Raw genomic sequence first — 14486 nt, 5'->3', positions numbered from 1 at the left:
AGTGGTAATAAAGCTCACATCTCAGTCACACACAGACCTGTCAGAGTGGTAATAAAGCTCACATCTCAGTCCACGACGCAGACCTGTCAGAGTGTAATAAGAGCTCACATCTCAGTCACACACAGACCTGTCAGAGTGGTATAAAGCTCACATCTCAGTCCACACACAGACCTGTCAGAGTGCAGAGGAGGATGAAATATAATAGAAATAATACTTACACGGCCATGTGTAAGTACAGGCCAATAGAAAGTTCTGTGAGGAAATTCTGTGAGGAGAAGTCCTCTGTTCCAAAGCACTGGAACACTTCAAGATTTCCCCATGGACTGCACTGTCCCACTGTGCCCTGCCTCACAGCTCCCCGAATCATCAAGGGGATAGATGGAGCGTATTTCAGATCAGCATAAACATTTATTAACACAATAGCAGCCAATGTACACTCGCATATATTAAATGTCCGGAGCAGCTACACTGCAGACCGCCGGCACCCTCGCAGTAACAGGGCTCCCCTCCCGCGTCCGGTGGGAAGAAACTGCGCAGTTCAAAACGGGTGCTGATACAGGACTACGGGAAGCCTCTCTGGGACACTTTTCCTCACGGTTGAGAGCAACGCGTTTTGCCGACTGCGCGGCTTCGTCAGGCTCAATAGAAATACACTGAATAGGGTTGTAATGTCGCTCACCAAAAGGTTATCAAGGATATGTACATATAGATAGGGGTGCATACGGGAGATAAGTATAAGTGGACAGGGGTGTAGGGTTGAGATAACCCAAAAGAAATCCTATTTGCACTCCCTTCTACTATAAATGGCTGGAAGAATTCAATCCCTGGGTAAAAAACCCCATACACCATATGAAAGAGATATATATAAAAACAGTTTATTTAACACATATGCAAAGACAACTACAAATATTAAAAGAAACGGAGTGGGTGCAGGAGTGGGTAGAGCAGTGTAGGTATATATAGTACGCTGTAATTAAGCAGCTGTAATTATTGTATGTATAACCTGTCTGTCATCTGCAACGGTACTAGCAGTATGTATTCAATCATGCACGCTGTGTAAGATATATTTTTAACACAGAATACAAACACCAGTTAAACTAGTAGTATCATCAATAGTATACAGAGGGCTTAGCATCTATGTACCAGGTCGTATACAGCTGAGCCCTACTTGCAATAGTTGCATGATCACACTGCCAACTGTCCTGGTTATAGGTGCACTTGTGATACACAGTTCCTTTTGTTGGATACATGTGCGTCAGACTTTGTGGCTTTCCTTTGCGGGGGGGGGGGGGAGCTTGTCATCTGACAACATGGTCAGGAGACATAATACCTATCCCCTATGGTGATTAGTAGCTTTGTTGTGCCTCTATATACCTGTTCAGCCTGTTGGCTGTGCACTCTAGGTACAAGTTGAGTGTATGATTCAGCTGTTAACACAGCGTGCTTGGTCAAGTACAAACTGCCAGTAACTGTATACATGACTGATGGATTTACACCTTCATTATAGCCAATAACCAGTCAGCACATTGTGCGGCACATTCCCTCAGGAAGGGACATAGATGCTAAGCCCTCTGTATACTATTGATGATACTACTAGTTTAACTGGAGGTGTTTGTATTTCTGTGTTAAAAATATATCTTACACAGCGTGCATGATTGAATACATACTGCTAGTACCGTTGCAGATGACAGACAGGTTATACATACAATAATTACAGCTGTTAATTACAGCGTACTATATATACCTACACTGCTCTACCCACTCCCTGCACCACTCCGTTTCTTTAATATTTGTAGTTGTCTTTGCATATGTGTTAAATAAACTGTTTTTATATATATCTCTTTCATATGGTGTATGGGGTTTTTTACCCAGGGATTGAATTCTTCCCAGCCATTTATAGTAGAAGGGAGAGCAAATGGGATTTCTTTTGGGTTATCTCAACCTACACCCTGTCCATCAATAGAAATACAACCAGGCTCCCCCCTAGTATATATAGTAATGTCAATCGGTCCAATTCGAGTCCTGTGTGTATAAACCTTTGGGGGATTGAGCCCGATCTTCAAACGGACTGATGCGAATTCGCCACTGTGATTGGCTAAATCCAAAGATGACGTCACTGCTCTATGTAAACATAGGCTCCCTTGTCTACAAAGCAGTGACACATCGTTCTGATAAGCAATTTATATACAAGATACAATATATTGCCTGGTCCCTTGAATAGGGAAAATGTACAGTTGATAGCTATCCACAGTCAATCAAGGACGCATATCAACCTCATAATACTCCTAAAATGTGTACATAATAGAGACTTGTGCACTTGAAAATAGAAATATGAATCACATACAGTACTATTAATTAAAATGAATGTTTAAAATAATTAGTAAACATTGTGAAAAACTTGTTAAAAAACTTATTAAAAAAAATTATTAGGATAAAAAAAAAAGACAACTTTATACTCAGAAATGTATACACTTAACCTTAAAATACAGACACCATCATATTAAAAACCGAAATACAATTTACGCCAACATTGAATAATACAACCCTAAATGTTATAAGTACAGGCAAAATAAAAACACCATACTAACAAAAGACTCCATGCTAGTACAAAAACTTAACATTTAAACATTCTCATAATGTTCATACAACCAGCCAAAGCAGCCGTATACATGGGGCAGGCAGGGTACATGGGCAGGCAGGGTATACTGGGGCAGGCAGGGTATACATGGGGCAAGCAGCGTATACATGGGGCAAGCAGGTATACATGGGGCAGGCAGGGTATCCATGGGGCAGGCAGGGTATCCATGGGGCAGGCAGGGTATACATGGGGCAGGCAGGGTATACATGGGCAGGCAGGGTATACATGGGGCAGCAGCGTATACATGGGGCAGGCAGGGTATACATGGGGCAGGCAGGGTATCCATGGGGCAGGCAGGTATCCATGGGGCAGGCAGGGTATCCATGGGCAGCAGGGTATCCATGGGGCAGGCAGGGTATACATGGGGCAGGCAGGGTATACATGGGGCAGGCAGGGTATACATGGGGGCAGGCAGGGTATACATGGGCAGGCAGGGTATACATGGGGCAGCAGGATGCACCATGTGTTTAGCTAAAAGCACAATATCTATATCGATATTAAGTCCTTTTGGTGCCAGTGTTTTTAACTGGTATATGCAATGAGTTTCTCTCTGGCATAGACGCCTGTGTCTATCGCCCCCTCTTGATTGCAGATGGGCATTCCAACAAGTGCACAAAGGTCTCTATTATGTACACATTTTAGGGAGTATTAATGAGGTTGATATGCGTCCTTGATTGACTGTGGATAGCTATCAACTGTACATTTTCCTATTCAAGGGACCAGGCAATATATTGTATCTTATATATAAATTGCTTATCAGAACGATTTGTCACTGCTTTGTAGACAAGGGAGCCTATGTTTACATAGAGCAGTGACGTCATCTTTGGATTTAGCCATTCACAGTGGCGAATTCGCATCAGTCCGTTGAAGATCGGGCTCAATCCCCAAAGGTTTTTACACACAGGACTCAAATTGGACCGATTGACATTACTATATATACTAGGGGGGAGCCTGGTTGTATTTCTATTGAGCCTGACGAAGCCGCGCAGTCGGCGAAACGCGTTGGCTCTCAACCGTGAGGAAAAGTGTCCCAGAGAGGCTTCCGTAGTCCTGTATCAGCACCAGTTTTGAACTGCGCAGTTTCTTCCCACCGGACGCGGGAGGGGAGCCCTGTTACTGCGAGGGTGCCGGCGGTCTGCAGTGTAGCGGCTCCGGACATTTTAATACATGCGAGGTGTACATTGGCTGCTATTGTGTTAATAAATGTTTATGCTGATCTGAAATACGCTTCATCTATCCCCTTGATGATTCGGGGGAGCTGTGAGGCAGGGCACAGTGGGACAGTGCAGTCCATGGGAAATCTTGAATAGTGCCAGTGCTTTGGAACAGAGGACTTCTCCTCACAGGATTTCCTCACAGAACTTTCTATTGGCCCTGTACTTACACATGGCCGTGTAAGTATTATTTCTATTATATTTCATCCTCCTCTGCACTCTGACAGGTCTGTGTGTGACTGAGATGTGAGCTTTATTACCACTCTGACAGGTCTGTGTGTGACTGAGATGTGAGCTTTATTACCACTCTGACAGGTCTGTGTGTGACTGAGATGTGAGCTTTATTACCACTCTGACAGGTCTGTGTGTGACTGAGATGTGAGCTTTATTACCACTCTGACAGGTCTGTGTGTGACTGAGATGTGAGCTTTATTACCACTCTGACAGGTCTGTGTGTGACTGAGGTGTGAGCTTTATTACCACTCTGACAGGTCTGTGTGTGACTGAGATGTGAGCTTTATTACCACTCTGACAGGTCTGTGTGTGACTGAGATGTGAGCTTTATTACCACTCTGACAGGTGTGTGTGTGACTGAGATGTGAGCTTTATTACCACTCTGACAGGTCTGTGTGTGACTGAGATGTGAGCTATTACCACTCTGACAGGTCTGTGTGTGCTGGATGTGAGCTTTATTACCACTCTGACAGGTCTGTGTGTGACTGAGATGTGAGCTTTATTACCACTCTGACAGGTCTGTGTGTGACTGAGATGTGAGCTTTATTACCACTCTGACAGGTCTGTGTGTGACTGAGATGTGAGCTTTATTACCACTCTGACAGGTCTGTGTGTGACTTGGGATGTGAGCTTTATTACCACTCTGACAGTCTGTGTGTGACTGAGATGTGAGCTTTATTACACTCTGACAGGTGTGTGTGTGACTGAGATGTGAGCTTTATTACCACTCTGACAGGTCTGTGTGTGACTGAGATGTGAGCTTTATTACCACTCTGACAGGTCTGTGTGTGACTGGGATGTGAGCTTTATTACCACTCTGACAGGTCTGTGTGTGACTGAGATGTGAGCTTTATTACCACTCTGACAGGTCTGTGTGTGACTGAGATGTGAGCTTTATTACCACTCTGACAGGTCTGTGTGTGACTGAGGTGTGAGCTTTATTACCACTCTGACAGGTCTGTGTGTGACTGAGATGTGAGCTTTATTACCACTCTGACAGGTCTGTGTGTGACTGAGATGTGAGCTTTATTACCACTCTGACAGGTGTGTGTGTGACTGAGATGTGAGCTTTATTACCACTCTGACAGGTCTGTGTGTGACTGAGATGTGAGCTTTATTACCACTCTGACAGGTCTGTGTGTGACTGGGATGTGAGCTTTATTACCACTCTGACAGGTCTGTGTGTGACTGAGATGTGAGCTTTATTACCACTCTGACAGGTCTGTGTGTGACTGAGATGTGAGCTTTATTACCACTCTGACAGGTCTGTGTGTGACTGAGATGTGAGCTTTATTACCACTCTGACAGGTCTGTGTGTGACTGGGATGTGAGCTTTATTACCACTCTGACAGGTCTGTGTGTGACTGAGATGTGAGCTTTATTACCACTCTGACAGGTCTGTGTGTGACTGAGATGTGAGCTTTATTACCACTCTGACAGGTCTGTGTGTGACTGAGGTGTGAGCTTTATTACCACTCTGACAGGTCTGTGTGTGACTGAGATGTGAGCTTTATTACCACTCTGACAGGTCTGTGTGTGACTGAGATGTGAGCTTTATTACCACTCTGACAGGTGTGTGTGTGACTGAGATGTGAGCTTTATTACCACTCTGACAGGTCTGTGTGTGACTGAGATGTGAGCTTTATTACCACTCTGACAGGTCTGTGTGTGACTGGGATGTGAGCTTTATTACCACTCTGACAGGTCTGTGTGTGTGACTGAGATGTGAGCTTTATTACCACTCTGACAGGTCTGTGTGTGACTGGGATGTGAGCTTTATTACCACTCTGACAGGTCTGCGTGTGACTGAGATGTGAGCTTTATTACCACTCTGATAGGTCTGTGTGTGACTGAGATGTGAGCTTTATTACCACTCTGACAGGTCTGTGTGTGACTGAGATGTGAGCTTTATTACCACTCTGACAGGTCTGTGTGTGACTGGGATGTGAGCTTTATTACCACTCTGACAGGTCTGTGTGTGACTGAGATGTGAGCTTTATTACCACTCTGACAGGTCTGTGTGTGACTGAGATGTGAGCTTTATTACCACTCTGACAGGTCTGTGTGTGACTGGGATGTGAGCTTTATTACCACTCTGACAGGTCTGTGTGTGACTGGGATGTGAGCTTTATTACCACTCTGACAGGTCTGCGTGTGACTGAGATGTGAGCTTTATTACCACTCTGACAGGTCTGTGTGTGACTGAGATGTGAGCTTTATTACCACTCTGACAGGTCTGTGTGTGACTGAGATGTGAGCTTTATTACCACTCTGACAGGTCTGTGTGTGACTGAGATGTGAGCTTTATTACCACTCTGACAGGTCTGTGTGTGACTGAGATGTGAGCTTTATTACCACTCTGACAGGTCTGTGTGTGACTGGGATGTGAGCTTTATTACCACTCTGACAGGTCTGTGTGTGACTGAGATGTGAGCTTTATTACCACTCTGACAGGTCTGTGTGTGACTGAGATGTGAGCTTTATTACCACTCTGACAGGTCTGTGTGTGACTGGGATGTGAGCTTTATTACCACTCTGACAGGTCTGTGTGTGACTGGGATGTGAGCTTTATTACCACTCTGACAGGTCTGCGTGTGACTGAGATGTGAGCTTTATTACCACTCTGACAGGTCTGTGTGTGACTGAGATGTGAGCTTTATTACCACTCTGACAGGTCTGTGTGTGACTGAGATGTGAGCTTTATTACCACTCTGACAGGTCTGTGTGTGACTGAGATGTGAGCTTTATTACCACTCTGACAGGTCTGTGTGTGACTGAGATGTGAGCTTTATTACCACTCTGACAGGTCTGTGTGTGACTGGGATGTGAGCTTTATTACCACTTGTGGTTCCTGCAGATATTTGCCGTTGATTTGTCCAATTGCTCCCCCTTTTTCTGTTTCACCGTTTTCTTATCAAGGATCATGGATAGATCCTTCTAGGGTTAGAGCATTTGGCTGATCCATTCCAGACGTCATCACATTCGTGGGGACCATTGTGCCTCCACCGGCACAGTAATATTTTACATCCCCAACCTCCAGCCCATTTCACATAGTTAGCGCCCGAGTCCTTTTTCACCGCATATGTCCCAGAGGTGCCAGGCTGTGTGCCCCTGTGCCCAGCCCTAGAGGTGCCAGGCTGTGTGCCCCTGTGCCCAGCCCTAGAGGTGCCAGGCTGTGTACCCCTGTGCCCAGCCCTAGAGGTGCCAGGCTGTGTGCCCCTGTGCCCAGCCCTAGAGGTGCCAGGCTGTGTGCCCCTGTGCCCAGCCCTAGAGGTGCCAGGCTCTGTGCCCCTGTGCCCAGCCCTAGAGGTGCCAGGCTCTGTGCCCAGCCCTAGAGTTGCCAGGCTGTGTGCCCCTGTGACCGGCCCTAGAGGTGCCAGGCTCTGTGCCCAGCCCTAGAGGTGCCAGGCTGTGTGCCCCTGTGACCGGCCCTAGAGGTGCCAGGCTGTGTGCCCCTGTGACCGGCCCTAGAGGTGCCAGGCTCTGTGCCTCTGTGCCCAGCCCTAGAGGTGCCAGGCTCTGTGCCCCTGTGCCCAGCCCTAGAGGTGCCAGGCTCTGTGCACCTGTGACCGGCCCTAGAGGTGCCAGGCTGTGTGCCCGGCCCTAGAGGTGCCAGGCTGTGTGCCCCTGTGACTGGCCCTAGAGGTGCCAGGCAGTGTGCCCGGCCCTAGAGGTGCCAGGCGGCGTGCCCGGCCCTAGAGGTGCCAGGCGGCGTGCCCGGCCCTAGAGGTGCCAGGCGGTGTGCCCGGCCCTAGAGGTGCCAGGCGGTGTGCCCGGCCCTAGAGGTGCCAGGCGGTGTGCCCGGCCCTAGAGGTGCCAGGCGGTGTGCCCGGCCCTAGAGGTGCCTGGCGGTGTGCCCGGCCCTAGAGGTGCCAGGCGGTGTGCCCGGCCCTAGAGGTGCCAGGCGGTGTGCCCGGCCCTAGAGGTGGCAAGCGGTGTGCCCGGCCCAAGAGGTGGCAGGCGGTGTGCCCGGCCCTAGAGGTGGCAGGCGGTGTGCCCGGCCCCAGAGGTGCCAGGCGGTGTGCCCGGCCCTAGAGGTGGCAGGCGGTGTGCCCAGCTCTCTTCCCTTTATCCCCTCAGACCGACGTGACGCCCGCTCCTGAGCAGGACACGGATATCCGGGTGGTGGCCTCTAAAGCCCACGTATGTCTCCAGTTCCCGGTGCCAGACCTGAGGCCGGGCACAGAGCGGCGCCCATGGGCAGAGAAGGCGGTGAGGAGCGAGTGTCTGGAGATGGAGGTGGCGGACCTGGAGTTCCACACACAGAGGAGAGCGGGGTCTCAGGAGCCCAGCAAGATAGAGATTACATTCAGTGACCTGCACGGTGAGACACAAGGACCCCCAACCCCCCCCCCCCCCCCCCAGCAGGGTGACAGACAGAAGGTAGCTATGAGTCTGTCCCTCCCCCCGCAGGGTGACACAGACAGAAGGGAGCTATGAGTCTGTCCCTCCCCCCGCAGGGTGACACAGTGACACAGACAGAAGGGAGCTATGAGTCTGTCCCTCCCCCTGCAGGGTAACACTGTGACACAGACAGAAGGGAGCTACTGTAGGAGTCTGTCCCTCCCCCCGCAGGGTGACACAGTGACAGACAGCAGGTAGCGATGGACCATCCAGTCTGCCGCTAACACTGCTAACACCGTGAAAGTCACAGAAGGGACATATGGCTCGCGTCAAGGTGTCTCCCTGTAGTGGGAAGGGGACAGTCTTGATGTCTTCACATAATAGGACGAGTATCACCTGATGAAATACCTGTCCCTAGGAGTATACAGGGACGGGGACAAGCTGAGTGTCCCGTGTATCAGAATCAGCAAATGGACAGACCCCTCAGCCAGAGCGGGAGGCAAGAAATTCATCTTCCCAAGGTGAGGGTGTAACACCCAGTGTGCCTCACATTCACGCACTGTATAATACACGTACACGCAGTGTGCCGCACGCTCACGCACAGTATAATACACGTACACGCAGTGTGCCGCACACTCACGCACTGTATAATACATGTACACGCAGCGTGCCTCACATTCACGCACTGTATAATACACGTACACGCAGTGTGCCGCACACTCACGCACTGTATAATACACGTACACGCAGTGTGCCTCACACTCACGCACTGTATAATACACGTACACGCAGTGTGCCTCACATTCACGCACTGTATAATACACGTACACGCAGTGTGCCTCACACTCACGCACTGTATAATACACGTACACGCAGTGTGCCTCACACTCACGCACTGTATAATACACGTACACGCAGTGTGCCTCACACTCACGCACTGTATAATACACACACACGCAGTGTGCCCCACACTCACGCACTGTATAATACACGTACACGCAGTGTGCCTCACATTCACACACTGTATAATACACGTACACGCAATGTGCCTCACACTCACGCACTGTATAATACACGTACACGCAATGTGCCCCACATTCACACACTGTATAATACACGTACACGCAGTGTGCCTCACATTCACACACTGTATAATACATGTACACGCAGTGTGCCTCACATTCACACACTGTATAATACACGTACACGCAGTGTGCCTCACACTCACGCACTGTATAATACACGTACACGCAGTGTGCCTCACACTCACGCACTGTATAATACACGTACACGCAGTGTGCCCCACACTCACGCACTGTATAATACACGTACACGCAGTGTGCCTCACACTCACGCACTGTATAATACACGTACACGCAGTGTGCCTCACATTCACGCACTGTATAATACATGTACACGCACTGTGCCTCACACTCACGCACTGTATAATACACGTACACGCAATGTGCCCCACATTCACACACTGTATAATACACGTACACGCAATGTGCCTCACACTCACGCACTGTATAATACACGTACACGCAATGTGCCCCACATTCACACACTGTATAATACACGTACACGCAGTGTGCCTCACATTCACACACTGTATAATACACGTACACGCAGTGTGCCTCACACTCACGCACTGTATAATACATGTACACGCAGTGTGCCGCACGCTCACGCACTGTATAATACACGTACACGCAGTGTGCCTCACACTCACGCACTGTATAATACACGTACACGGAGTGTGCCTCACATTCACACACTGTATAATACACGTACACGCAGTGTGCCTCACATTCACACACTGTATAATACACGTACACGCAGTGTGCCTCACATTCACACACTGTATAATACACGTACACGCAGTGTGCCCCACACTCACACACTGTATAATACATGTACACGCAGTGTGCCTCACACTCACGCACTGTATAATACACGTACACGCAGTGTGCCTCACATTCACACACTGTATAATACACGTACACGCAGTGTGCCTCACATTCACGCACTGTATAATACATGTACACGCAGTGTGCCTCACACTCACGCACTGTATAATACACGTACACGCAGTGTGCCTCACACTCACACACTGTATAATACACGTACACGCAGTGTGCCTCACACTCACGCACTGTATAATACACGTACACGCAGTGTGCCTCACATTCACACACTGTATAATACACGTACACGCAGTGTGCCTCACACTCACGCACTGTATAATACACGTACACGCAGTGTGCCTCACATTCACGCACTGTATAATACATGTACACGCAGTGTGCCTCACACTCACGCACTGTATAATACACGTACACGCAGTGTGCCCCACACTCACACACTGTATAATACATGTACACGCAGTGTGCCTCACACTCACGCACTGTATAATACACGTACACGCAGTGTGCCTCACATTCACACACTGTATAATACACGTACACGCAGTGTGCCTCACATTCACGCACTGTATAATACATGTACACACAGTGTGCCGCACACTCACGCACTGTATAATACACGTACACGCAGCGTGCCGCACGCTCACGCACTGTATAATACACGTACACGCAGTGTGCCGCACGCTCACGCACTGTATAATACACGTACACGCAGTGTGCCGCACGCTCACACACTGTATAATACATGTACACGCAGTGTGCCTCACGCACTGTATAATTCACATACACGCAGTGTGCCTCACATTCACGCACTGTATAATACACGTACACGCAGTGTGCCACACGCTCACGCACTGTATAATATATGTACACGCAGTGTGCCTCATGCACTGTATAATACACGTACACGCAGTGTGCCTCACTCACACACTGTATAATACACGTACACGCAGTGTGCCCCACACTCACGCACTGTATAATACACGTACACGCAGTGTGCCTCACACTCACGCACTGTATAATACACGTACACGCAGTGTGCCTCACACTCACGCACTGTATAATACACGTACACGCAATGTGCCTCACATTCACACACTGTATAATACACGTACACGCAGTGTGCCTCACATTCACACACTGTATAATACATGTACACGCAGTGTGCATCACACTCACACACTGTATAATACACGTACACGCAGTGTGCCTCACACTCACACACTGTATAATACACGTACACACAGTGTGCCGCACATTCACACACTGTATAATACACGTACACGCAGTGTGCCTCACACTCACACACTGTATAATACACGTACACGCAGTGTGCCTCACATTCACACACTGTATAATACATGTACACGCAGTGTGCCCCACATTCACACACTGTATAATACATGTACACGCAGTGTGCCTCACATTCACACACTGTATAATACACGTACACGCAGTGTGCCTCACACTCACGCACTGTATAATACACGTACACGCAGTGTGCCTCACACTCGCACTGTATAATACACGTACACGCAGTGTGCCGCACGCTCACGCACTGTATAATACACGTACACGCAGTGTGCCTCACACTCACGCACTGTATAATACACGTACACGCAGTGTGCCTCACACTCACGCACTGTATAATACACGTACACGCAGTGTGCCGCACGCTCACGCACTGTATAATACACGTACACGCAGTGTGCCTCACACTCACGCACTGTATAATACACGTACACGCAGTGTGCCTCACTCACGCACTGTATAATACACGTACACACAGTGTGCCTCACTCACGCACTGTATAATACATGTACACGCAGTGTGCCTCACACTCACGCACTGTATAATACACGTACACACAGTGTGCCTCACACTCACACACTGTATAATACACGTACACGCAGTGTGCCTCACATTCTCACACTGTATAATACACGTACACGCAGTGTGCCTCACACTCACGCACTGTATAATACACGTACACGCAGTGTGCCTCACATTCTCACACTGTATAATACACGTACACGCAGTGTGCCTCACTCACGCACTGTATAATACACGTACACGCAGTGTGCCTCACACTCACGCAGTGTATAATACACGTACACGCAGTGTGCCTCACACTCACGCACTGTATAATACACGTACACGCAGTGTGCCTCACACTCACGCACTGTATAATACACGTACACGCAGTGTGCCTCACATTCACGCACTGTATAATACACGTACACGCAGTGTGCCGCACGCTCACGCACTGTATAATACACGTACACACAGTGTGCCTCACATTCACACACTGTATAATACACGTACACGCAGTGTGCCTCACATTCACACACTGTATAATACACGTACACGCAGTGTGCCTCACACTCACGCACTGTATAATACACGTACACGCAGTGTGCCTCACATTCTCACACTGTATAATACACGTACACGCAGTGTGCCTCACTCACGCACTGTATAATACACGTACACGCAGTGTGCCTCACATTCTCACACTGTATAATACACGTACACGCAGTGTGCCTCACTCACGCACTGTATAATACACGTACACGCAGTGTGCCTCACACTCACGCAGTGTATAATACACGTACACGCAGTGTGCCTCACACTCACGCACTGTATAATACACGTACACGCAGTGTGCCTCACATTCTCACACTGTATAATACACGTACACGCAGTGTGCCTCACTCACGCACTGTATAATACACGTACACGCAGTGTGCCTCACACTCACGCAGTGTATAATACACGTACACGCAGTGTGCCTCACACTCACGCACTGTATAATACACGTACACGCAGTGTGCCTCACATTCACGCACTGTATAATACACGTACACGCAGTGTGCCTCACATTCACGCACTGTATAATACACGTACACGCAGTGTGCCGCACGCTCACGCACTGTATAATACACGTACACACAGTGTGCCTCACATTCACACACTGTATAATACACGTACACGCAGTGTGCCTCACATTCACACACTGTATAATACACGTACACGCAGTGTGCCCCACATTCACACACTGTATAATACACGTACACGCAGCGTGCCGCACGCTCACGCACTGTATAATACATGTACACGCAGTGTGCCTCACGCTCACGCACTGTATAATACATGTACACGCAGTGTGCCTCACGCTCACGCACTGTATAATACACGTACACGCAGTGTGCCTCACGCTCACGCACTGTATAATACATGTACACGCAGTGTGCCTCACGCTCACGCACTGTATAATACATGTACACGCAGTGTGCCTCACGCTCACGCACTGTATAATACATGTACACGCAGTGTGCCTCACGCTCACGCACTGTATAATACATGTACACGCAGTGTGCCTCACGCTCACGCACTGTATAATACATGTACACGCAGTGTGCCTCACGCTCACGCACTGTATAATACACGTACACGCAGTGTGCCCCACATTCACACACTGTATAATACACGTACACGCAGCGTGCCACACGCAGCGTGCCGCACGCTCACGCACTGTATAATACACGTACACACAGTGTGCCTCACATTCACGCACTGTATAATACACGTACACGCAGTGTGCCTCACATTCACACACTGTATAATACACGTACACGCAGTGTGCCTCACATTCACACACTGTATAATACACGTACACGCAGTGTGCCCCACATTCACACACTGTATAATACACGTACACGCAGCGTGCCACACGCAGCGTGCCGCACGCTCACGCACTGTATAATACACGTACACACAGTGTGCCTCACATTCACACACTGTATAATACACGTACACGCAGTGTGCCTCACATTCACACACTGTATAATACACGTACACACAGTGTGCCTCACACTCACACACTGTATAATACACGTACACGCAGTGTGCCTCACATTCTCACACTGTATAATACACGTACACGCAGTGTGCCTCACACTCACGCACTGTATAATACACGTACACGCAGTGTGCCTCACATTCACGCACTGTATAATACACGTACACGCAGTGTGCCTCACATTCTCACACTGTATAATACACGTACACGCAGTGTGCCTCACTCACGAACTGTATAATACACGTACACGCAGTGTGCCTCACACTCAC

General features: G+C 48.8%; 1 protein-coding gene across 1 annotated transcript in view; it reads left to right on the top strand.

The window, feature by feature from the left end:
- Window positions 1-8121: 8121 nt before the first annotated feature.
- Window positions 8122-14486, top strand: part of LOC142476955 (autophagy-related protein 2 homolog A-like) — a gene marked incomplete at its 5' end in the record, with an annotated part of 55281 nt that continues 48916 nt past the window's right edge. Inside the window, 2 exons of the mRNA XM_075582027.1 lie at window positions 8122-8410; window positions 8849-8951. Coding sequence (XP_075438142.1) covers window positions 8122-8410; window positions 8849-8951 — 392 coding nt within the window. The remainder of the gene's footprint in view (window positions 8411-8848; window positions 8952-14486) is intronic.

The sequence above is a fragment of the Ascaphus truei genome, unplaced genomic scaffold (assembly GCF_040206685.1).
Source record: "Ascaphus truei isolate aAscTru1 unplaced genomic scaffold, aAscTru1.hap1 HAP1_SCAFFOLD_1805, whole genome shotgun sequence".
Taxonomy (NCBI): domain Eukaryota; kingdom Metazoa; phylum Chordata; class Amphibia; order Anura; family Ascaphidae; genus Ascaphus; species Ascaphus truei.
Note: the sequence above shows the minus strand (reverse complement) of the source record. Positions and strands in the feature narration are given on the sequence as shown.